Source organism: Pristiophorus japonicus, chromosome 22 (genome assembly GCF_044704955.1).
Source record: "Pristiophorus japonicus isolate sPriJap1 chromosome 22, sPriJap1.hap1, whole genome shotgun sequence".
Taxonomy (NCBI): domain Eukaryota; kingdom Metazoa; phylum Chordata; class Chondrichthyes; family Pristiophoridae; genus Pristiophorus; species Pristiophorus japonicus.
The window spans coordinates 64,136,883-64,163,403 of record NC_091998.1 but is presented as its reverse complement, the minus strand read 5'-3'; the positions used below and the strand labels follow the sequence as shown (position 1 = coordinate 64,163,403).

General features: G+C 49.4%; 1 protein-coding gene across 1 annotated transcript in view; it reads right to left on the bottom strand.

Moving 5' to 3' along the window:
- The window catches only part of npc1l1 (NPC1-like 1), a 74,808-nt gene that overhangs the window by 17,684 nt on the left and 30,603 nt on the right, over positions 1–26,521 (bottom strand). Inside the window, exons 8-11 of the mRNA XM_070865336.1 lie at positions 21,332–21,459; positions 19,199–19,333; positions 17,297–17,386; positions 9,483–9,673 (exon numbers count right to left, since the gene is read on the bottom strand). Coding sequence (XP_070721437.1) covers positions 9,483–9,673; positions 17,297–17,386; positions 19,199–19,333; positions 21,332–21,459 — 544 coding nt within the window. The remainder of the gene's footprint in view (positions 1–9,482; positions 9,674–17,296; positions 17,387–19,198; positions 19,334–21,331; positions 21,460–26,521) is intronic.

Here is a 26,521-nt window from a genome sequence, read left to right as displayed (position 1 = left end):
GAGCGCCTCTCCAGCCTGTGAGGCCTCCTTATGTACAGGTGCTCCCAAGGGATTGTGGGATCCCTTGGGACTCCAGGGGGTGAGCCCTCTGGTGGTTAAACAAGGTATTTACAGGTTTACATATATAACACTTTCGATGATGACTTTAAAGTTATGCCCTCTAGTCACCAACCAGAGGAACTAGTTGTTCCCCAACTTACCTCATCCAAACCCTTCACAACATAGAACACCTCGATCTGGTCTCCCTTTCACCTACATGTGATGTGAGTTTGAAGGTTGTAGGTCGTTGGTTTGCATGTTACCAAACTATTGGAAGTTGGGGCCAATATATATTAACACAAACAATAAATTAATACAATCTCCATGCTGCATATAGTAGTTGACCTTTGGAAGCACAGTCTGTCTTCCCTCATATTTTCCCCACTGTGGGAGCTCACTGGCTGAAGATTCCCAACCCACACATTAATGATTCACTTGTTCTCAGGATGTGAATGATGCTGGCAAGTCTGCAGTTACTGCCCATCCCTAGGAGCCCTAAGTATCCAGGGAAAGGAACACCAGAAAGTAGGAGCATTAGGGACAGGAGCTCACTGGCTCAGTGGGTAGCACTCTCACCTCTGAGTCAGAAAGTTGGGGGTTCAAGACCCCACTCCAGAAATAGTTGCATCTTTCACAACCACCGGACGTCCCAAAACATTGCAGCTAATGCGTTTGAAGCATGGTCATTGTTGTGATGTAAAAAACTGCAAGATCCTGCAAATCCCCTAGGAGGACAGACGCACCAACGTTAGCGTCCTCAACCAGGCCAACATCTCCAGCATTGAAGCACTGACCACACTCAATCAGCTCCGCTGGGCGGGCCACATTGTTCGCATGCCCCCAGACACGAGACTCCCAAAGCAAGCGCTTTACTCTGAACTCCTTCACGGCAAACGAGCCAAAGGTGGACAGAGGAAACGTTACAAGGACACCCTCAAAGCCTCCCTGATAAAGTGCAACATCCCCACTGATACCTGGGACTCCCTGGCCAAAGACCGCCCTAAGTGGAGGAACTGCATCCGGGAGGGCACTGAACACCTCGAGTCTCGTCGCCGAGAGCATACAGAAACCAAGCGCAGGCAGCGGAAGGAGCGTGCGGCAAACCAGTCCCACCCACCCTTCCCTCAACCACTGTCTGTCCCACCTGTGACAGGGATTGTGGCTCTCGTATTGGGCTGTTCAGTCACCGAAGGACACATTTTTAGAGTGGAAACAAGTCTCCCTCGATTCCGAGGGACTGCCTATGATGATGATGATGATGATGGTAGAAAATGTGGCAATCCACAAACAGCAATGTGATAATGACCAGATACTTGAGCACAATAATCTAGGCACGGATTTAAAGTAATTGGTAGGAGGTTTAGAGGGGATTTGAGGGGAAATGTCTTCACCCAGAGGGTGGTGGGGGTCTGGAACTCACGGCCTGAAAGGGTGGTAGAGGCAGAAACCCTCACCACATTTAAAAAGTACTTGAAGTGCCGTAACCTACAGGGCTACGGACCGAGAGCTGGAAAGTGGGATTAGGCTGGGTAGCTCTTTGTCGGCCAGTGCAGACACGATGGGATGAAATGGCCTCCTTCTGTGCTGTAAATTTCTATGATTCTATGCAGTGCTGAGGGAGCGCGGCACTGTCGAAAATGCCATCTTGTGGTTGAGACATTAAACCGAGGCCCCATCTGCCCTCTCAGGTGGACGTAAAAAATCACATGCCGCTATTTCGAAGAAGAGCAGGTGAGTTATTCCCCAGTGTCCTGGGGCCAATATTTATCCCTCATCGGAGCAGGCCAGGGAAAGAAGCAGCGTGCTCCAGGGAGCAGCATGTGCTGGAGCAGGAGAGCAACAGTAGCGAAGAGTGACGTCACCAAGATCCAGGTCGGTGATTGGAGCGTGGGCAGGTACAGCAGGAGCGGCGAGAGATCGTAGAGGGACGTGATCTGGGCCCGTGAGTTTGGGGCCCAGAAGAGGCGAGGGCCCAGGGACAGCACGGGCCCAGCCCACACTGCGATATGTGTGCGCACTGGGTCCGTGCAGCAGAGCAGGTCTCCAGTCGACCTGGTTAACCCTTGCCACTGGACCAAGACCTCGCTCTGTCGAGCCCGTGTGGTGGCTGGTGTGCAACGTTAAAAAAATCCACGCACAGGCATCTTCCACCCTTCAGGATGTAGTTCGGGATCTGGAATATTAGGTCCTTCATTGAAACACCTGTGACTCATCCCTTTTTGGCGTGGAAGCAAGTCATCCTCGACTCGAGGGACTGCCTATGATGAAGATTTATCCCTCGAGCAACATCACTAAAACAGATTATCTGGTCATTATCACATTGCTGATGGTGGGAGCTTGCTGTGTGTGAATTGGCTGCTCCATTTCTTACAGCGACGACACTTTAATAGTATTAGTTATAATGCTTTGGGACAACCTTCTAGGAGTAGGTCATTCTATGACAGCATTCCTGATCTGCACCTTACTCCATCTAGCCGCCTTTGGTCCATATCCTTCAATAACCTTACCCAATAAAAATCGAGCGACTTCAGTCTTGAAAGCTCCAATTGATCCCCAGCCTTGTGTGTGGAGAGAGTCCCAGATGTCCACTACCCTTTATGTGAAAAAGAGTGATTTCATTCCTGAACAGCCTGGCTTTAATTTTCAGATTATGGAAATAGTCTCTCTGTGTTTACCCTGTCGAATCCCTTCATCATTTTAAACAATCTCAATCAGATCACCTTCTCAATCTTCTTTACTCAAGGGACTACAAACCTATGCAACCTGTCCTCATAATTAAACACAGCAACATAATTTAACGGGTTTAGCTCTGGTGAGCCTGCGCTGTAACTGTCATGTATCTTACATTATTATATATAACTATCCTAACATGCTATACATGACTGTAATAAGATATGACCTGTAACCATCAGCATACCTTACCACCAGGGGTGCACTTGCAAGAGACAGGTATATAAGGACAGGTCTCAGGCAAGTGCAGCATTCCAGAGCTGTGTAATAAAGGTGCAGGTCCAGAGTGACCTTGACTTCACTATGTGCCTCGTGTGAATCTGTACTGAGGGGACAGGACTTTACAGTGGCGACGAGTTACGGGATTACAGAATCCACAGAATGGCGAACAACGGATCAGATGAAAAGTACAATGCGGGAGACAATTGGGAGGACTTTATAGAAAGGCTCCAGCAAAGCTTTGTAACCAAAGACTGGTTAGGCGACGATAAGGCAGACAAGAGAAGAGCCCATCTCTTGACCAGCTGTGGCTCGAAAACATACGCTTTAATGAAGGATCTATTGGCACCCGAGAAACCAGCAAGCAAGTCGTTTGAAGAATTGAGCACACTGGTAAGAGACCACCTGAAGCCAGCGAGCAGCCTACACATGGCCAGACACAGGTTCTACAACTACAGACGCTGTGTGGGCCAGAGCATACCCGACTTCGTGGCGGAACTTCGGAGGTTGGCTAGTTTATGTTAGTTCTCTGATATACTGAGGAGAGAAATGCTGAGAGACCTTTAAATTGAAGGAATAGGCCATGCAGGCATATTCCGAAAGCTCATAGAGACCAAGAACCTGACCTTAGAGGCAGCAGCACTGGTTGCACAGACATTCTTGGTAGGGGAAGAAGAAACGAGGTTGATTTACAATGCAGGTACGACAACCATCGAAATATCGGAACAAGAAGTTCACAGCGCTAAACAAGCTGCTACCCCCACACACAGACAAAACCGGCAGAACAGCAAGCAGTGGCAACAGAGCCATCAAGGGCCACAGGAACGGCCGTTCACACCTCATCAGCCCACAATGCGAGCAATCAACTACAAACTGAGAGAAGCTCAAGAGAGATCAGCCAGACGCAGCTATTCTTTGCAAGCAGTCTGTGCTGGAGGTGTGGGGTTGGGCACTCGTCAAGGGGATGTCGATTTCAGCAGGCTGTTTGCAGGAACTGTGAATATACAGGGCATTTGGCCCGCATGTGCAAAAAAACGGCAGCTCGGCTGGTATACGAATCGGATGGGGCGGAAAGCGGACCAGAAGATGGTGGGGACAGTACCCGGGACACCGAGGTACAGCGGGTCAACACGATCAATGGCCGCTGCTCCTACGACAGGACGCCTCCTATAATGATGAGGGTCCTACTCAACGGGATATCTGTCAACATGGAGCTGGATACAGGAGCGAGTCAATCTCTCATGGGCGCTCAACAATTTGAACAACTGTGGCTGCATAAAAGAGACAGACCAAAACTCACAAGGGTCGACACCAAACTAAGGACCTATACCAAAGAAATCGTACCAGTCCTCGGCAGCGCCATGCTCTCTGTCACACACAAAGGGACAGTGAACCGACTTTCTCTGTGGATTGTCCCCGGAGACCCCCCAGCACTGCTGGGGAGAAGCTGGCTGGCAAAACTAAACTGGAAATGGGATGATGTCCATGCCATGTCATTAGAGGAACGGACCTCCTGCTCAACAGTTATAAAGCGATTTGAACATCTCTTTCAGCCAGGTGTGGGCACTTTCAAAGGGGCCAAAGTCAAAATCTACATCACACAGGATGCTAGACCGGTCCATCACAAGGCCAGAGCTGTACCCTATGTGATGAGGGAAAAGATTGAACACAAACTAGACAGGCTTCTGCGGGAAGGCATTATATCACCTGTGGAATTTAGCGACTGGGTAAGTCCCATCATCCCAGTCATGAAGCCTGATGGATCCGTATGAATCTGTGGGGACTACAAATCTCCCATAAACAGAGTCTCCCTACAGGACCAGTACCTGCTGCCCAGAGCGGAGGACTTATTTGCCACATTGGCTGGAGGTAAACTTTTCTCAAAATTAGACCTCACATCTGCGTATATGACGCAAGAATTGACCGAGGAATCCAAGCTACTCACCACCATCAACACACATCGAGGCCTTTTCATGTACAATCGATGCCCATTTGGCATCAGGTCGGCAGCTGCCATATTCCAGCGCAACATGGAGAGTCTGCTCAAGTCCATCCAGGGGACAGTTGTATTTCAAGACGCCATACTTATCATGGGCAGGAACACCGACTCCCATCTCTGTAATTTGGAGGAAGTACTAAAGCGGTTGGATCGGGTAGGCCTACGAGTCAAGAAATTCAAGTGCCTGTTTCTCGCAGCCGAGGTTGAATTTTTGGGCAGAAGGATTACCGCTGATGGAATCTGCCCAACAGAGTCCAAAACAGAAGCAATTCGCCTGGCACCCAGGCCCCGGAATGTCTCAGAACTGCGCGCCTTTCTCGGGCTACTCAATTACTTTGGGAACTTTATGCAGAACTTAAGCACGCTGCTGGAGCCTCTCCACGTGCTACTCAGGAAGGGGTGCGATCGGTTTTGGGGGGATGCCCAGAAACGTGCCTTCAATAAGGCACGCAACCTTCTGTGTTCCAACAGTGTTTTGACTTTCTTTGACCCAGGTAAAAAGCTAGTTCTCACATGCGATGCGTCAGCGTATGGGGTCGGGTGCGTTTTGCAACATGTCAATAGTGCGGGCAAATTACAACTCATAGCTTATGCCTCCAGGTCACTTTCGTGGGCGGAGCACGGGAACGGAATGGTGGAGAAGGAGGCGCTCGCGTGCGTGTACGGTGTCAAAAAGATGCACCAATACCTTTTCGGGGCCAAGTTCGCGTTAGAAACCGACCACAAACCCCTCACGTCCCTCCTATCCGAGAGCAAGGCAATAAACGCTAACGCCTCGGTGCGAATTCAATGGTGGGCACTCATGCTGGCGTCCTACGACTATACCATAAGGCACAGACCAAGCACAGACAACTGTGCTGACGCGCTCAGCAGGCTACTCCTTACGACCACGGAAGGGTCTGACGAACAGGACTGTGAGATAGTCATGGCAATCAATGCCTTTGAGTCCACAGGTTCGCCCATGACGGCTCGCCAAATCAGAGCCTGGACGGCCAGCGACCCCACGTTATCCTTAGTAAAAAGATGTGTCCTAACCAGTGACTGGGCAGAAGCTCGCGATGCCTGCCCTGAGGAATTAAAACCCTTTCACAGGCGCATGCATGAGCTATCACTACAAGCAGACTGCCTGATGTGGGGCAGCCGAGTAGTCATGCCTCTGCGAGGCAGAGAGGCATTTGTCCGGGAGCTCCACCGCGAGTACCCGGGGATCGTTCTCATGAAGGCCATAGCCAGATCCCACGTCTGGTGGCCTGGCATTGACGCGGACTTGGAGCTCTGTGTCCGAAGGTGCACCATTTGTGCCCAACTCAGCAATGCCCCCAGGGAGGCTCCACTGAGCCCCTGGCCTACCAAACCGTGGTCGCGGGTACACATAGACTATGCGGGCCCATTCATGGGCAAAATGTTCCTCGTAGTTGTAGATGCATTTTCAAAGTGGATCGAATGCACCATTTTAAACTCGAGTACAACCTCCACCACTGTGGAGAGCATCTCAACCATGTTTGCAACGCACAGAATCCCTGACATATTAGTCAGTAACAATGGTCCGTGCTTCACCAGCGCAGAATTCCAAGACTTTATAATTGACCACAGCATAAATCACGTCAAGATGGCACCGTTCAAGCCGGCCTCCAACGGCCAGGCGGAGAGAGCAGTGCAAATCATTAAACAAGGCATGCTTAAAATCCAAGGTCCCATGCTGCAGGGTCGCCTGTCGCGACTGCTGCTGGCATACAGATCTCGAACGCACTCACTGACTGGGATCCCCCCGCGCAACTGTTGATGAAAAGGACTTTAAAAACAAGGCTCTCATTAATCCTCCCAGACATGCACAAAATCGTTGAGGCAAAGCGCCGTAAGCTGACTGAGTACCATGACAGAAATTCGAGGGGGAGATCGAATGAGATAGGGGACAAAGTGTTTGTACTAAACTATGGCAGGGGTCCCAAATGGCTTGCAGGGACAGTAACGAGCAAAGAAGGAAACAGGCTACTAGTAGTACAAATGGACAATGGCAAAACCTGCCGGAGGCATGTAGACCAAGTCAAAAGCAGATTTACCAACAGCACTGCGGAACCAGAGGCAGACTACAATGTGGAACTCACACCACACCTGGTGGTCAGACAGAGGGAACAACCTGAGGAAAGGGCAATCCCAACAGACAGCCCAGGCGAGTCAACAACAATCACACCAATCGAAACAGATACCAGCAACCACACCCAAAGAAAAACAGACACCAAGGCAAACAACTGAACCACAACTCAGACGCTCCACGCGAGAGCGTAGACCACCTGAGAGACTGAACCTATAAAGACAATAAGACCTCGGGGGAGGGTGATGTCATGTATCTTACATTATTATATATAACTGTATCCTAACATGCTATACATGACTGTAATAAGATATGACCTGTAACCACCAGTATACCTTACCACCAGGGGTGCACTTGCAAGAGACAGGTATATAAGGACAGGTCTCAGGCAAGTGCAGCATTGCAGAGCTGTGAAATAAAGGTGCAGGTCCAGAGTGACCTTGACTTCACTACCTGCCTCGTGTGAATCTGTACTGAGGGGACAGGACAATACAGTAACCCCGCCAATATATCCTTTCCAAGGTGCGGTGCACAAAACTGAACGCAGTGCTCCAGATGAGGCCTTGCCAGAGCTCTGGACACCTGACGACTATGGGAAGGATGGCAGTAACTACCCAAAACCTGTAATAGCTGTGACCAGTGTACAGTACCCTACATCCCAATCATCATCATCATAGGCAGTCCCTCGAAATCGAGGAAGACTTGCTTCCACTCTAAAAGTGAGTTCTCAGGTGGCTGTACAGTCCACTACGGGAATTACAGTCTCTGTCGCAGGTGGGACAGACAGTGGTTGAAGGAAAGGGTGGGTGGGACAGGTTTGCCGCACGCGCCTTCCGTTGCCTGTGCTTGGTTTCTGCATGCTCTCGGCGATGAGACTCGAGGTGCTCAGCGCCCTCCCGGATGCACTTCCTCCACTTAGGGCGGACTGGTCTTTGGCCAGGGACTCCCAGGTGTCAGTGGGGATGTTGCACTTTATCAGGGAGGCTTTGAGGGTGTCCTTGTAACGTTCCCTCTGCCCACCTGGGGCTCGCTTGCCGTGTAGGAGTTCCTAGTAGAGCGCTTACTTTGGGAGTCTCGTGTCGGGCATGTGAGCAATGTGGCCCGCCCAACGGAGCTGGTCGAGTGTGGTCAGTGCTTCGATGCTGGGGATGTTGGCCTGGTCGAGGATGCTAACGTTGGTGCGTCTGTCCTCCCAGGGGATTTGCAGGATCTTGCAGAGACATCGTTGGTGGTATTTCTCCAGCGACTTGAGGTGTCTGCTGTACATGGTCCATGTCTCTGAGCCATACAGGAGGCACCCCAGTATCATACACTCCGAGACCACAGGATGTCATGTACATGCTAAATAGGTACGATGCAGTGGAACGTGCAGCACACAAACAGGCCATTTGGCCCAACTGTTCTCTGCCCCTCCTCCCACTCACCTGTCTTTCGGAAGACACGTGATACCGAGGCCCTGTCTGCTCTCTCAGCTGGACGTACAAGATCCCACGGCACTATTTTGAAGAAGAGCAGGGGAGTTATCCCCGGTGTCCTGGGGCCAATATTTATCCCTCAATCAACATAACAAAAACAGATTATCTGGTCATTATCACATTGCTGTGTGTGGGAGCTTGCTGTGCACAAATTGGCTGCTGATTTTCCCACATTACAACAGTGACTACACTCCAAAAGTACTTCATTGGCTGTAAAGTGCCTTGAGACATCCAAAGGTTGTGAAATATAACACTAACACTTCATCCAACACTATCAGTGTATCCTTCTATTCCTTATCCAGAAACAAAGACTTGCATTTATATAGTGTCTTTCACATCACAAAGCGCTTTATAGCCAATGAAGTACTTTTGGAGTGTAGTCACTGTTGTAATGTGGGAAACGTAGCAGCCAATTTGCGCACAGCAAGATCCCACAAACAGCAATGTGATAATGAGCAGATAATCTGTTTTTGTTATGTTGATTGAGGGATAAATATTGCCCCAGGACACCGGGGATAACTCCCCTGCTCTTCTTCGAAATAGTGCCGTGGGATCTTTTATGTCCACCTGAGAGAGTAGACGGGGCCTCGGTTTAACGTCTCATCTGAAAGACGGCACCTCCGACAGTGCGGCACTCCCTCAGCACTGCACTGGAGCATCAGCCTAGATTTTTGTGCTCAAGTCCCTGGAGTGGGACTTGAACCCACAACCTTCTGACTCTGAAGGGAGAGAGAGCGCTGCCCACTGAGCGATTGCCCCTTAAAAGCAGCCATGATGTTACAGATGTGAAGATGCTGTTTTTTGGTGCCGTGAGCTGGTTCTGATCATTGTCTCTACTGGTAGCCAATACGCCACTCCGCGGTGAGCATACAGTTTGAGATTTTGGTGTGTGAAGGGGAAGCATTCTCGTTGGATGGATGAGACTCACATTTGCGGGAAATCTGTGGCGTACTGGATCTTCTGCGTCATGGAGTTATTGTCACATCCCGCGCTGGAGCAGACCCCATTCATCCCGTCCAAGGTGGAGAAATTGTACCCAGCTGTCGTGACAAAGTACACAGGAACACCCACTTTGAAATACTTGTTGAGGGCAGCAAAGTAACCCAACATATACGAGTCCTGATGAGACATAACCAAAAGGGACATTTATATCAGACAACGAGGCCACAGCATACACGATGCGTTTTAAAATGTATTGTGGATAAGCAGGAATCTTTTGTCTATGTGCGACTGAGTAGGAATTGGATCAGGTGTAAAATGGGCGCCTAAAGGTCCAATATGGTGGTCGGTGGAAGTTCACTGCCTGCCATTTTGGTAAAGGCCTCTATAGGTGTCCAGAACACACGCCTGAAACAGGCGTTAGGACCTCTGAATGCACCGTGTATGACCACTGGAAAGGTTAAGTGTTCAGGGCCCAAAATTGGTGAAGGCCCCCGCCTGCTCAAAGGACCGTCAATGGCCGCCGAGGTTCCTGACGGTTCTTTGGGCAGCATATTCGTGAAGAAGGTCCATCGAAGGTCGCCGGGTGGCAAATGAGGGACTTACCCCGCCAATCTGGGCGGCAGCGGGCGGGAGCTCCCAATCTCGCCGGCAGAGGCGCTCGCCGCCCAAGTGCCGCCCAGGATGGAGTCGGGCTCACGGAGGGTCGAAGAGCTGCAAATAAAAATCATCAGGAAGAAAGAAACCATGGAAAGACCTTCAGGGGACCCCATTGAGGTAAGTCGCTGTGGAAACAAAAAAAAATGCTTACTTACCTTTTTTTCAGGATCTTCAGAGTCACTGTCGGGGACAGACCGGCCTCCAGCCAGAGGTCCACCCCCGTTCTGCCACCAAGTCCCGCCGACTCCCGCCCGCAGGAATGTAGGAGCTCGGCGGGCGGGAGTGTACTTACTCCACTCGGCCGTCCGCTGATGTCAGCGGGCGGTTCCCGGCGACTCTTCCCTCCCGCTCGCTCCATCCCACCCCGAAAGTGGCACTGGGCGGACCTCCACGAGGAATTTCGGCGTCTCTCGGCGGCAGTGGGCGGTGAGTTCATCAATTTCAGGCCCTAAATTTTATTATGGCTCCACCTTAAATACAGGGGCCGTTGCTGGAAACCGCTCATCTCCTCTCCCACCCCACCACTCCCCCCCTGCCCCCTCCCCGGACCCTCCTAACTACCTCCGCCGACAGGCGAGCTCGGAAGTAGACGAATGAGGCCGGCAGCCCAATTTTCCACAGCCCTGCCATTTGTCTTTTTAGGCGATTGCGGCCGTCAGTGACAGAGCCTTCAACCATCACAGCCTCACACTTTCAAACTCGCTCCCAAAAACTTCAACTGTTAAAAGCTTGATACGAAACAGCGCAAGGCTGGTGCTTTACTGGAATGGTTCCAGGGATGAGGGATTACAGTTCCGTGGACAGACTAGAAAAGCTGGGGTTGTTCTCCTTGGAGCAGAGAAGGCCGAGCGGAGATTTGATCGAGGTGTTTAAAATTATGAAGGGTTTAGATAGAGTAGATAGAGAGAAACGGTTTCCAATGGCTGAAGGGTCGATAACCAGAGGGCACAGATTTAAGGTGATTGGGTAAAGAGCCAAAGGTGATATGATAAACAATAAAGTTACACAAGGAGTGGTTAGGATTTGGAATGCACTGCCTGATAGGGCAGTGGAGGCAGAGTCAATAGTAACTTTCAAAAGGCATTTGGATAAATACTTGAAGGAGTAACAATTGTAGGGTTATGGGGAAAGTGCGGGGGAGTGGGACTAACTGGTCGCTCTTCAATAAAGCCGGCGCAGACTCGATGGGCCGAATGGCCTCTTTCTGTGCTGTACTGTTCTATGGTTCTACGATTCATGTTTAGCAGAGGGGAGGACTAAGGCTGAGGAGGATTACATAGAACTTACGGCACAGAAACAGGCCATTCGGCCCAACCAGTCCATGCCGGTGTTTATACCCCACTCGAGCCTCCTCCCGTCTTTCCTCATCTAAATCTATCAGCATAACCCTCTATTCCCTTCTCCCTCATATGTTTGTCTAGCCTCCCCTTAAATGCATCGATACTATTCGCCTCAACCCCTCCCTGTGGCAGCAAGTTCCACATTCTCACCACTCTCTGGGTAAAGAAGTTTCTTCTGAATTCCCTATTGGATTTCTTGGTGACTATCATAGAAACATAGAAAGTAGGTGCAGGAGTAGGCCATTCGGCCCTTCGAGCCTGCACCACCATTCAATAAGATCATGGCTGATCATTCCCTCAGTACCCCTTTCCTGCTTTCTCTCCATACCCCTTGATCCCTTTAGCCATAAGGGCCATATCTAACTCCCTCTTGAATATATCCAATGAACTGGCATCAACAAGTCTCTGCGTAGAGAATTCCACAGGTTAACAACTCTCTGAAGAAGTTTCTCCTCATCTCAGTCCTAACTGGCTTACCCCTTATCCTAAGACTATGTCCCTTGGCTCTGGACTTCCCCAACATCGGGAACATTCTTCCTGCATCTAACATGTCCAGTCCCGTCAGAATTTTATAGGTTTCTATGAGATCCCCTCTTATTCTTCTAAATTCCACTGAATATAAGCCTAGTCGATCTAGTCTCTCCTCATATGTCAGTCTTGCCATCCCGGGAATCAGTCTGGTGAATCTTCGCTGCACTCCCTTAATAGCAAGAATGTCCTTCCTCAGATTAGGAGACTAAAACTGAACACAATATTCCAGGTGAGGCCTCACTAAGGCCCTGTACAACTGCAGTAAGACCTCCCTGCCCCTATACTCAAATCCCCTCGCTATGAAGGCCAACATGCCATTTGCCTTCTTCACCGCCTGATGTATCTGCATGCCAACTTTCAGGTCTCATTGCAACTCCCCTTTTCTTAATCTGCCACCATTCAGATAGTATTCTACCTTTGTGTTTTTGCCACCAAAGTGGATAACCTCACATTTATCCACAATATACTGCATCTGCCATGCGTTTGCCCACTGACCTAACATGTCCAAGTCACCCTGCAGCCTTTTACCGTCCTCCTCACAGCTCACACCGCCAACCAGCTTAGTGTCATCTGCAAATTTGGAAATATTATACTCAATTCCCTCGTCCAAATCATTAATGTATATTGTAAATAGCTGGGGTCCCAGCACTGAGCCCTGTGGCACTCCACTAGTCATTGCCTGCCATTCTGAAAAGGACCCGTTTATCCCGACTCTCTGCTTCATGTCTGCCAACCAGTTCTCTATCCACATCAGTACATTACCTCCAATACCATGTGCTTTGATTTTGCACACCAATCTCTTGTGTGGGACCTTGTCAAAAGCCTTTTGAAAGTCCAAATACATCACATCCACTGGTTCTCCCTTGTCCACTCTACCAGTTACATCCTCAAAAAATTCTAGAAGATTTGTCAAGCAGGATTTCCCTTTCATAAATCCATGCTGACTTGGACCGATCCCGTCCCTGCTTTCCAAATGTGCTGCTAATTCATCTTTAATAATTGATTCCAACATTTTCCCCACTACTAATGTCAGGCTAACCGGTCTATAATTACCCGTTTTCTCTCTCCCTCCTTTCTTAAAAAGTGGTGTTACATTAGCTACCTTCCAATCCATAGGAACTGATCCAGAGTCGATAGACTGTTGGAAAATGATCACCAATGCATCCACTATTTCTAGGGCTACTTCCTTAAGTACTCTGGGATGCAGACTATCAGGCCCCAGGGTTATATTGATGGCCTCTAGTTATGCTCTTCCCCACAAGTGGAAACATTCTCTCTGTATCCACTCTATCAAAACCTTTCATCATTTTAAAGACCTCTATTAGATCACCCCTCAGCCTTTCTTTTTTCAAGAGAAAAGAGACCCAGCCTGTTCATCCTTTCCTGATATGTACATCCTCGCATTTCTGGTATCATCCTTGAAAATCTTCTCTGCACCCTCTCCAGTGCCTCTTTCTCCTTTTTATAATATGGCGACCAGAACTGTACGCAGTGCTCCAGGTGTGGTCTAACCAAGGTTCGATACAGGTTTAGCATAACTTCCCTACTTTTCAATTCTATCCCTCTAGAAATAAACCCTAGTTCTTGGTTTGCTTCTTATGGCCTTACTAACCTATCGCAACTTTTAGCGATGTGTATATTTGTACTCCAAGGTCCCTTTGTTCCTCTACCCCATTTAGATGCATATTTTCCAAGTAATATGTGACCTTATTTTTCTCACCAAAATATAATACCTCACACTTATCTATATTGAAATTCATTTGCCAATGATATGCCTGTTCTGTTAGTTTATCCATGTCCTCCTCCGTGTTAACTAGCCTCCCCTAGTTTGGTGATGCGTGACTGAGGAGGCAACCAGCAGTGAGAGAAGACACTTACTTTGTGTGAAGTAGTGAGGAAAGACTGAAGGAAAGATTTGCATTTATGCAGCCTGTTCCAACATTTTGTGGAAAAATCTTGGCGCAATTTGCATCCCATAAATTACTTTGAAGGGCAGTGAGTGACTGTGATTTTTGGCAATGGAGCAGCCATTTTGTGCACATCATGTCCCATAACAATAGAGTTTATCTCAGGAGCCTTTAATGTAGAAAAGGTACCGATGATCTTCACAGAAAACAAATGTAGCAGAAGACTAAAGCGAGATGACCTGACATGGAAAGCGCAAGAAAGACTTGGATTTATATAGCACCTTTCACGACCACCGGATGTCTCAAAGTGCTTTACAGCCAATGAAGTCCTCTTTCTCATGCACCCCCTGTGGCCAGTTTGGCTCGGTGGCAACACTCTAGTCTCTAGGTCAGAGGTTATGGGTTTGGATTTGGGTTCCACGTCAGGACTTAAATCAGAGCTTCCTCTGTATTGCCCTGGAGTAGCATGCTAGATCCCACAGGGATGGAAAGGTAAGTTCTAAGGATGCTTTGAAAGGCAGGGGTGTTTGGGAGAGAGTATCAAGGGGGCCGAAATTCATCAGCCCACCGCCCGCCGACAATCCTCTGCAAGATCCGCCAGGTGCCACTTTGGAGGCGGGCTGGAGCGGGAGGGGGAGGGGAGAGCCGCCAGGAACCGCCCATCAACGTCAGCGGACGGCCGAGTGCTGCAACTGGGCTCCCCCCCTGCCGAGCTCCCAGATTCCTGCGGGCGGGAGTCGGCGGCAGAACGTGGCAAGGACCGCTGGCTGGAGGCTGGTCTGTCCCCGACGGTGGGTCTGAAGAACGTGAAAAAAAGGTAAGTGAACATTTTAAAAAAAAATTTCAACAGCGACTTACCTGGATGGAGTCCCCTGGAGGTCTTCCGAGAGTTTTTGTATTTTTTAATTGGTGATTTTTATTTTCAGGTCTTCGACCCTCCGTGGGCCTGACTGCATCCTCGGCAGCCCTTGGGCGGCAAGTGCCTCTGCCGCTGAGAATGAGAGCTCCCGCCCGCTGCCATCCAGATTGGCGGCGTACGTCGTCCGACCTTCGAGGGACCTCGGCCATGAATATCCCGCCAAAAGTACCATCCGGTACCTCGGCAGCACTCGGGCAGCACTCGGGCGTGTGGAGGCCGTGACGAAAATCAGCCCCAAAGAGTAAGGCTGTGATGGCTGAAGGGTTGGTCACTGATGGTGGACCAGAGAGAAGGGACATGACAAGGGGCGAGAGTTGGAGGACCAAAGAACAGGCCCAGGGACGCAAGGCTGGAGCCGGTTGCAGAGATAGCGCGAGGCAGTGCTAAGGGACAGTAGACCAATGGAAGTGTATGACGACAGGAATTATAGGCCAATGCAACTCGGGCGTCAAGGCTGAGGGACAGCAGAGTTTGTATATGGTGGAGCACAGGAGGATGTTGAAGAAGTTTCATCCTGAAGGTAACAAAAGTTTGTAGAAATGGTTCAACAACAGTGAAGGGAAAGTAATGACGCAGTGGGTAATATGCCAGAGGTGGAAGAAAACAGCAATGAGGTCAATGATCAACTTACCTGTTATCTGTTATTTAGGGGTCCTGGTGCATGAAACACAAAAGGATAGTATGCAGGTACAGCAAGTGATCAGGAAGGCCAATGGAATGTTGGCCTTTATTGCAAAGGGGATGGAGTATAAAAGCAGGGAAGTCTTGCTACAGTTATACAGGGTATTGGTGAGGCCACACCTGGAATACTGCGTGCAGTTTTGGTTTCCATATTTACGAAAGGATATACTTGCTTTGGAGGCAGTTCAGAGAAGGTTCACTAGGTTGATTCCGGGGATGAGGGGGTTGACTTATGAGGAAAGGTTGGGGAGATTGGGCCTCTACTCATTGGAATTCGGAAGAATGAGAGGTGATCTTATCAAAACGTATAAGATTATGAGGGGGCTTGACAAGATGAATGCAGAGAGGATGTTTCCACTGATAGGAGAGACTAGAACTAGGGGGCATAATCTTAGAATAAGGGGCCGCCCATTTAAAACTGAGATGAGGAGAAATTTCTTCTCTCAGAGGGTTGTAAATCTGTGGAATTCGCTGCCTCAGAGAGCTGTGGAAGCTGGGTCATTGAATAAATTTTAGACAGAGATAGACAGTTTCTTAACCGATAAGTGGATAAGGGGTTATGGGGAGCGACCTGAGTCCATGATCAGATCGGCCATGATCATATTAAATGACGGAGCAGTCTCGAGGGGCCGTATGGCTTACTCCTGCTCCTATTTCTTATATTCTAAGAATGTTGGTCAGTCCTACAGGACAACTCCTTGCTCCTATTGGAATAGTGGTTTAAGATCTTCACTGTCCACCTGACCAGGCAGTTGGGGCATTGGTTGAGTACATAAGAACACAAGAACATAAGAAATAGGAGCAGGAGTTGGCCATGTGGCCCCTCGAGCCTGCTCCACCATTCAATACAATCATGGCTGATCTGATCATGGACTCAGCTCCACTTCCCCGCCCACTCCCCATAACCCCTTATCCCCTTATCGTTTAAGAAACTGTCTATTTCTGTCTTAAATTTATTCAATGTCCCGGCTTCAACAGCTCTCTGAGGCAGCGAATTCCACAGATTTACAGCCCTCAGAGAAGAAATTTCTCCTCATCTCAGTTTTAAATGGGCGGCCCCTTATTCTGAGATCATGCCCCCTAGTTCTAGTCTCCCCCATCAGTGGAAACATCCTCTTTGCATCCACCTCGTCAAGCCCCCTCATAATCTTATACGTTTCAATAAGATCATCCCTCATTCTTCCGAATTGCAATGAGTAGAGGCCCAACCTACTCACCCTTTCCTCATAAGACAACCCCCTCATAATCGGAATCAACCGAGTGAACCTTCTCTGAACTGCCTCCAAAGCAAGTGTATCCTTTCGTAAATATGGAAACCAAAACTGCACGCAGTATTCCAGGTGTGGCCTCACCAATACCCTGTATAGCTGGAGCAAGACTTCCCTGCTTTTATACTCCATCCCCTTTGCAATAAAGGCCAATATTCCATTGGCCTTCCTGATCACTTGCTGTACCTGCATACTAACCTTTTGTGTTTCATGCACAAGTACCCCCAGGTCCCGCTGTACTGCAGCACTTTACAATCTTTCACCATTTAAATAATAACTCGCTCTTTGATTTTTTTTCTGCCAAATGTAAAGGACAGGACAGCTGACAATCTAGGGTACTCCAGTGCAATAGTGAGGAAGCGCTGCATTAAGTCCTGCTGTGGAACCCAGACCCATAACCTCTAACCCAGGGACTAGAGCCAAGCCGGCCACAGATGGTGTGTGAGGAAGGATGGCTGGTTGGCTGAAAGGTTTGACCACGATGGATGAATACTGACCGTTGGCAACGCAAGCTCTTGATCGAGGCCCACTTGAACGTGTAACATCAAGAATATTCCGGAACACAACATGAAGAGAAACAGGATAATCTAGAGGGGAAAAAAACGGGAAGTCAAATACACTGAGGTATCAGCGTAGAACTAGAGGACGCAGATTTCAAATGGACAAGCGACAAGTGAGACCGGATATGAGAGGGACCTTTTATTTCTCCCACAGAGAAGTGGATATATGGAACAGACTCATACCAACATACGAGATTGGGCGTGCGGTTAAGACCAGCTGCTCTAGCTGCCCAACACTCACCATCCTCGGGCCTCCCGACTAAACACTTCCTTCCGCCCAACATCCCAGTAGGTCCCCTCCCCTCCGCCTCGCCCTGCCCCCACACCCCCACCGCCATGTGATCTCCCGGGAGAGGGGGAAAAAACAGCAAAAAAACCCAGGGCCATAAAGGGGAAAAAATGCGCTGCAAATCCCGGCAAAAGCATTTGATGATGTCGAGTCTTTGCAGGGACAGAATTCACCGAAGAAGAGGTCCAGCAAAGTGGAGGCTGGTATTCCTCCTGGAGAGAAGTGCTACAATCGGCCGATCGTTCCTCTTTTTAATTCTACAGAAAGCAGCGGTAGAGTTGCCGGCCATTCCGGTTTTTTTATTCGTTCCGGGATCGCCGGTGAGGCCAGCGTTTATTGCCCATCCCTAATCGCCCTCGAGAAACATAGAAACATAGAAAATAGGGGCAGAAGTCGGCCATTCGGCCCTTCGAGCCTGCACCACCATTCAATAAGATCATGGCTGATCATGCAACTTCAGTACCCCATTCCTGCTTTCTCTCCATACCCCCTGATCCCTTTAGCCGTAAGGGCCACATCTAACTCCCTTTTGAATATATCTAACGAACTGGCCTCAACAGCTCACTGCGGTAGAGAATTCCACAGGTTCACCACTCTTTGGGTGAAGAAGTTTCTCCTCATCTCGGTCCTAAATGGCTTACCCCTTATCCTTAGACTGTGACCCCTGGTTCTGGACTTCCCTAACATTGGGAACATTCTTCCTGCATTTAACCTGTCCCGTCCCGTCAGAATTTTATATGTTTCTATGAGATCCCCTCTTATTCTTCTGAATATAAGCCTAGTCGATCCAGAGAAGAGCTGCCTTCTTGAACACAACTGAGTGTCTCGCTGGGCCATTTCAGTGGGCAGTTAAGAGTCAACCACAGTGCTGTGGGTCTGGAGTCACATATAAGGTAAGGATGGTAGAATTTCTTCCCGGTGACATTCGCGAACCAGATGGGTTTCTTACGGCAATCCGGTAATGTCATGGTCACCATTACAGATACTCGCTTTTTAAAAATTCTAGATTGATTTAATTGAATTTAAATTCCCCAGCTGTCGTGGTGGGATTTAGAACTCATGTCTCCGGATCATTAGTCCTCTGGATTACTAGTCCAGTAACATAACCACTACGCCACTGTACCATCATATATTCATGACCCCTATTTTTGGTCTCCCTACAAATGGAAACATCATGTCTACGTCTAGCCAATCAGACTCCTTCATAAGTTTAAAGTTCAGGTCACCTCTCACCTTTCTCTTTTCAAGAGGAGAGAGTCCCAGCCTGTTCAACCTTTCACCCCTCAGTTCCGGTATCACCGCTGTCAATCTTTGCACCTTTTGCAGTGCCCCTGTATCCAGTTTGTAACTTGGAGACCAGAAACTGTGCACAGTGCTCCAAGTGTGGTCTAACCCGGGCTCGGTACAAGTTTGACATAACTTTTCAATGCTATCCGTTGAAAAGTTAAGAACATAAGAATTAGGAACAGGAGTGGGCCATCTAGCCCCTCGAGCCTGCTCCGCCATTCAACAAGCGCTCGGTTTAAAAAGGCTGGATTTATCTTCCTTACCACAATAATCCTCGTAACAGAGTGAAGCAGGAACGGGGCGTAATACTCTCTCATAAAGGGCAGCAGCAGCCCCTCACTTTTTTTCTTCTTTCTACCTTTCGAGTGAATGCAACAACAGATGTCGAATTTGGCCGCCTGCAAGAGAGTGAAATCAGTCCCCTGCGGGTTACGTTTACAGCGCGGTTTTAATATAAAGGAATGAATTTTTTTCACTTTTTACATTAACTGATCACGTATATATTGGGCCGAGAGTTCCGGCCTGGCGGGGTCCGTACGGAGCGCTCACGGACCCACCGGGGCCTCGCAAACGCTGGTTCTCGGGGCGCGATGCACAAGAATTCTCTCGACAGAATCCTCCGCATCCCCGGGAGAGGGACATCCTCGCGGGAGAGATCGGGACATTTTGCCCAACTCATGCCCAGCGTATCTCCTTCAAACTCTTACGCCTGGTAAAAGCAGGCCCTTAGCTTACTTTTACCAGCGTAAGAGTTTTAAATTAAATTTAAGTACTCATTTTTATAGTTAAAAACCCTGTACATTAAGATAAGTTTATTGTTAAAACACGTTCAAAAAAAATTCCAAAAAATATATATTTTTTCTAAAACATTTAATTACATTTAATTTCAATTAATTTTAAATATGTGAGGCTTTTTATTTAGTTATTATGCGGTGCTTCAGTGTTTTAGGGGGTTTTCTCATTGATAATAATGGGAGTCCGTGCAAACAGAGCTCTCATTATTATCAATGGGAATACTGCATGGTGATTGGTGGCCCCAGGCCCTCGTGACTCCAGCGCGTACGTACCTGCCCGTGAACTGCACAGCAAATCTAGCCCTCCGACCGGGATCTCTACATTCCTCCGAGACCACCAGGTACTTTCATAGATTTTATTGGGTCAGAGGCGTGCATATGAAGGAAGTGTCCGACCGGAATTCCCCCCCCCACCCCCCACCCCCAACCCCATTAACATCGTGATACATTGGCCCAGAAATTGTGCTGGGACATTTCCTGCGGGCGGACACCTCTGACCGTAATTTTTTTTTACGGAAGTACCCGGTGGTCCCAGAGGAACGCAGACTTGCGCTCCGAAGCCTCCGGTCGCAGCCCAGCGTAAGGGCCCGCATATTCCAGGAGCTTGTGTGCATCCTGGGATCAAGGGGGGCCGGACCGACCAATGTAAAACGGTGTGTCCCCAATCACAGTAATGGCGAGTTCCGTTTGTGTGGAGATCACCGCTTCTGTGAACGGGGCCACCCCCAAAAACACACGCACATGTTAACTAAATAAGAAAGAAATTTCGCATATTAAAAATTAGCTGGCGCTTGTGGGGCCTCTATGGGTATGGGTGCACATCGATCGTGCCCGCAGAGATCACGATTTTTGGCTCATTGACTTAATCAAAGTGACATGTTCTGAATCGCTGCACTATTTTAACGTTGAAATAGAACTTCTTTTTCACAACTTTTTTTGTTTTCTTTGGAACAGAGGAGGCTGAGGGGAAACTTTATTGAGTTGTATAAAATTATGAGGGGCCGAGATAGAGTGGATAGGAAGGACCTGTTTCCCTTGGCAGAAGGGTCAACAACCAGGGGACATAGATTTAAAGTAATTGGGGGGAGGTTTGGAGGGGATTTGAGGGGACATTTTTTCACCCAGAGGGTGGTGGGGGTCTGGAACTCACGGCCTGAAAGGGTGGAAGAGGCAGAAACCCTCACCACATTTAAAAAATACTTGGATATGCACCTGAAGTGCGGTAACCCACAGGGCTACGGACCAAGAGCTGGAAAGTGGGATTAGGCTGGGTAGCTCTTTGTCGGTCGGCGCGGACACGATGGGCCGAAATGGCCTCCTTCCGTGCCTTAAATTTCTATCATTCTTTGATTTTATAACTCCACTTCCAGAGATGATTTGACCCAGGACTGTAGATGCTACAATATTTTGGCTTATTGTGAGCCATCAATGTCTAGTTGTAGAGGAAAAGGTCTCGGCTCATAACCTGTGCAAGTGCTGAAACCAGAAAGCGCGACTATTTGATTGTGTGATAGCTCCGAGGGGAATAAGCCAAAGATCACGTCCCGAGGTCAGGCCAAAGGGTTCTATGGAACAGCGTGCCGGGAGCATTATACATCGTACCTCCTCTCTGCGTGCGTCCAGGGACATCAGGGCCACGAATGCCGACATCTGGAGCAGAAAATCGAAGAAGACAGCCATCGCAGCATACAGTGCGAAGGTGCGGACTGCTGGCATCTTGGTGAGGGCACCTGTGGGGAGGGGAGTGTGTTGGTTTGTGAGTTCCACCGACTGCATTATCCTGCGCCCAACCAACTCGCTTCAGACGATGAGAGCTTTTCTGTATCCTTCCCTATTCTCTCCCTCCCTTGTGTCAGCCGTGGCTCAGTGGGCAGCACCCTCGCCTCGGAGTCAGAAGGTTGTGGGTTCAAGGCCCACTCCAGGGACTTGAGCACATAAATCTAGGCTGACACTCCCAGTGCAGTGCTGAGGGAGCGCTGCACTGTCAGAGGTGCTGTCTTTCGGATGAGATGTTAAACCGAGGTCCTGTCTGCTCTCTCTGGATGTAAAAGATACCATGACACTATTTCAAAGAGGTGCATAGGAGTTATCCCAATATTTATCCCTCAATCAACATAACAAAAACAGATTATCTGGTCATTATCACATCGCTGTGTGTGGGAGCTTGCTGTGCACAATTTGGCTGCCGCGTTTCCCACATTACAACAGTGACTACACTCCAAAAGTACTTCATTGGCTGTAAAGCGATTTGAGACATCCGGTGATTGTGAAAGGTGCTATATAAATGCAATCCTATCTTCTTTCTTACTTGGGAACGTACTGGATGACAGGAGACTAGTTCCAAGCCACTGAATCAACCACTGCCTCCGTTCCAGTGCTTGTTTCCGGGGTACGACTGCAAGGGTGGAGGCAGTCTTCTGATTCAATCCATTGTACATTTGAGATGCAGCCCATTGCTTTGAGTGTCACTGAGCTCTGACAAGCCCAGTGGTGTCTCGGCTGAGCTCAATGCTTGCATTTTCCAGCGAGGCTCACTGGATAGTGACCAGCAATGGGATCCCCGGCTGACTTTTATCCTTCGCCTTACCTCGGAGATACCAAGACCCAATCCTAACCACCCCACTGGATGATATCAGTTAACTCAGTACAGACAGGGATGAACATTTTGTGAAACTGGAGAGGTCCACAATTTTGGTCACATTTACCCACCGAGACATCGGCAAAAGTACCAAGTTAGAAATGTTGGGGTGATTTTCTACTTTGTATTATTACCCACACTTTTCATTCATTATATTTCTAACCATTACCTTCCCTGTGGCAAAGTCAAACTACTCCAGATACACAGCCCCAAACCCACACTTTATACACAGCCCCCCAAACCCACACTCCAGATACACGACCCCCAAACCCACACTCAATACACAGCCCCCCAAACCCACACTCAATACACAGCTCCCCAAACCCACACTCAATACACAGCCCCCCTAACCCACACTCCAGATACACAGCCCCCAAACTCACACTCTATACACAGCCCCCCCAAACCCACACTCTATACACAGCCCCCCTAACCCACACTCCAGATACACAGCCCCCAAACTCACACTCTATACACAGCCCCCCCAAACCCACACTCTATACACAGCCCCCCAAACCCACACTCCAGATACACAGCCCCCTAAACTCACACTCCAGATACACAGCTCCCAAATCTACACTCTATACACAGCCTCCAAACTCACACTCTATACCCAGCTCCACAATGCCACACTCGAGATACACAGCCCCCCAAACCCACACTCTATACACAGCCCCTAAACCCACACTCTATACACAGCCCCCCAAACCCACACTCCAGATACACGACCCCCAAACCCACACTCTATACACAGCCCCTAAACCCACACTCTATACACAGCCCCTAAACCCACACTCTATACACGGCCCCCCCAAACCCACACTCCAGATACACAGCCCCCAAACCCACACTCTATACACAGCCCCTCAAACCCACACTCCAGATACACGACCCCCAAACCCACACTCAATACACAGCCCCCCAAACCCACACTCCAGATACACGACCCCCAAACCCACACTCAATACACAGCTCCCCAAACCCACAGTCAATACACAGCCCCCCTAACCCACACTCCAGATACACAGCCCCCAAACTCACACTCTATACACAGCCCCCCCAAACCCACACTCTATACACAGCCCCCCAAACCCACACTCCAGATACACAGCCCCCTAAACTCACACTCCAGATACACAGCCCCCAAATCTACACTCTATACACAGCCTCCAAACTCACACTCTATATCCAGCTCCCCAATGCCACACTCGAGATACCCAGCCCCCAAACTCACACTCTATACACAGCCCCCCCAAACCCACACTCTATACACAGCCCCCCAAACACACACTCCAGATACACAGCCCCCTAAACTCACACTCCAGATACACAGCCCCCAAATCTACACTCTATACACAGCCTCCAAACTCACACTCCAGATACACAGCCCCCAAACTCACACTCTATACACAGCCCCCCCAAACCCACACTCTGTTCACAGCCCCCCAAACACACACTCCAGATACACAGCCCCCTAAACTCACACTCCAGATACACAGCCCCCAAATCTACACTCTATACACAGCCTCCAAACTCACACTCTATACCCAGCTCCCCAATGCCACACTCGAGATACACAGCCCCCCAAACCCACACTCTATACACAGCCCCTCAAACCCACACTCTATACACAGCCCCTCAAACCCACACTCTATACACAGCCCCCTAAACTCACACTCCAGATACACAGCCCCCAAATCTACACTCTATACACAGCCTCCAAACTCACACTCCAGATACACAGCCCCCAAACTCACACTCTATACACAGCCCCCCCAAACCCACACTCTGTTCACAGCCCCCCAAACACACACTCCAGATACACAGCCCCCTAAACTCACACTCCAGATACACAGCCCCCAAATCTACACTCTATACACAGCCTCCAAACTCATACTCTATACCCAGCTCCCCAATGCCACACTCGAGATACACAGCCCCCAAACTCACACTCTATACACAGCCCCCCCAAACCCACACTCTATACACAGCCCCCCAAACCCACACTCCAGATACACAGCCCCCTAAACTCACACTCCAGATACACAGCCCCCAAATCTACACTCTATACACAGCCTCCAAACTCACACTCTATACCCAGCTCCCCAATGCCACACTCGAGATACACAGCCCCCCAAACCCACACTCTATACACAGCCCCTCAAACCCACACTCTATACACAGCCCCTCAAACCCACACTCTATACACAGCCCCCTAAACTCACACTCCAGATACACAGCCCCCAAATCTACACTCTATACACAGCCTCCAAACTCACACTCCAGATACACAGCCCCCAAACTCACACTCTATACACAGCCCCCCCAAACCCACACTCTATACACAGCCCCCCAAACACACACTCCAGATACACAGCCCCCTAAACTCACACTCCAGATACACAGCCCCCAAATCTACACTCTATACACAGCCTCCAAACTCATACTCTATACCCAGCTCCCCAATGCCACACTCGAGATACACAGCCCCCAAACTCACACTCTATACACAGCCCCCCCAAACCCACACTCTATACACAGCCCCCCAAACCCACACTCCAGATACACAGCCCCCTAAACTCACACTCCAGATACACAGCCCCCAAATCTACACTCTATACACAGCCTCCAAACTCACACTCCAGATACACAGCCCCCAAACTCACACTCTATACACAGCCCCCCCAAACCCACACTCTGTTCACAGCCCCCCAAACACACACTCCAGATACACAGCCCCCTAAACTCACACTCCAGATACACAGCCCCCAAATCTACACTCTATACACAGCCTCCAAACTCACACTCTATACCCAGCTCCCCAATGCCACACTCGAGATACACAGCCCCCCAAACCCACACTCTATACACAGCCCCTCAAACCCACACTCTATACACAGCCCCTCAAACCCACACTCTATACACAGCCCCCTAAACTCACACTCCAGATACACAGCCCCCAAATCTACACTCTATACACAGCCTCCAAACTCACACTCCAGATACACAGCCCCCAAACTCACACTCTATACACAGCCCCCCCAAACCCACACTCTGTTCACAGCCCCCCAAACACACACTCCAGATACACAGCCCCCTAAACTCACACTCCAGATACACAGCCCCCAAATCTACACTCTATACACAGCCTCCAAACTCATACTCTATACCCAGCTCCCCAATGCCACACTCGAGATACACAGCCCCCAAACTCACACTCTATACACAGCCCCCCCAAACCCACACTCTATACACAGCCCCCCAAACCCACACTCCAGATACACAGCCCCCTAAACTCACACTCCAGATACACAGCCCCCAAATCTACACTCTATACACAGCCTCCAAACTCACACTCTATACCCAGCTCCCCAATGCCACACTCGAGATACACAGCCCCCCAAACCCACACTCTATACACAGCCCCTCAAACCCACACTCTATACACAGCCCCTCAAACCCACACTCTATACACAGCCCCCTAAACTCACACTCCAGATACACAGCCCCCAAATCTACACTCTATACACAGCCTCCAAACTCACACTCCAGATACACAGCCCCCAAACTCACACTCTATACACAGCCCCCCCAAACCCACACTCTATACACAGCCCCCCAAACACACACTCCAGATACACAGCCCCCTAAACTCACACTCCAGATACACAGCCCCCAAATCTACACTCTATACACAGCCTCCAAACTCATACTCTATACCCAGCTCCCCAATGCCACACTCGAGATACACAGCCCCCAAACTCACACTCTATACACAGCCCCCCCAAACCCACACTCTATACACAGCCCCCCAAACCCACACTCCAGATACACAGCCCCCTAAACTCACACTCCAGATACACAGCCCCCAAATCTACACTCTATACACAGCCTCCAAACTCACACTCTATACCCAGCTCCCCAATGCCACACTCGAGATACACAGCCCCCCAAACCCACACTCTATACACAGCCCCTCAAACCCACAATCTATTCACAGCCCCTCAAACCCACACTCTATACACAGCCCCTAAACCCACACTCTATACACAGCCCCTAAACCCACACTCTATACACAGCCCCCCAAACTCACACTCCAGGTACACAACCCCCAAACCCACACTCTATACACAGCCCCTAAACCCACACTCTAT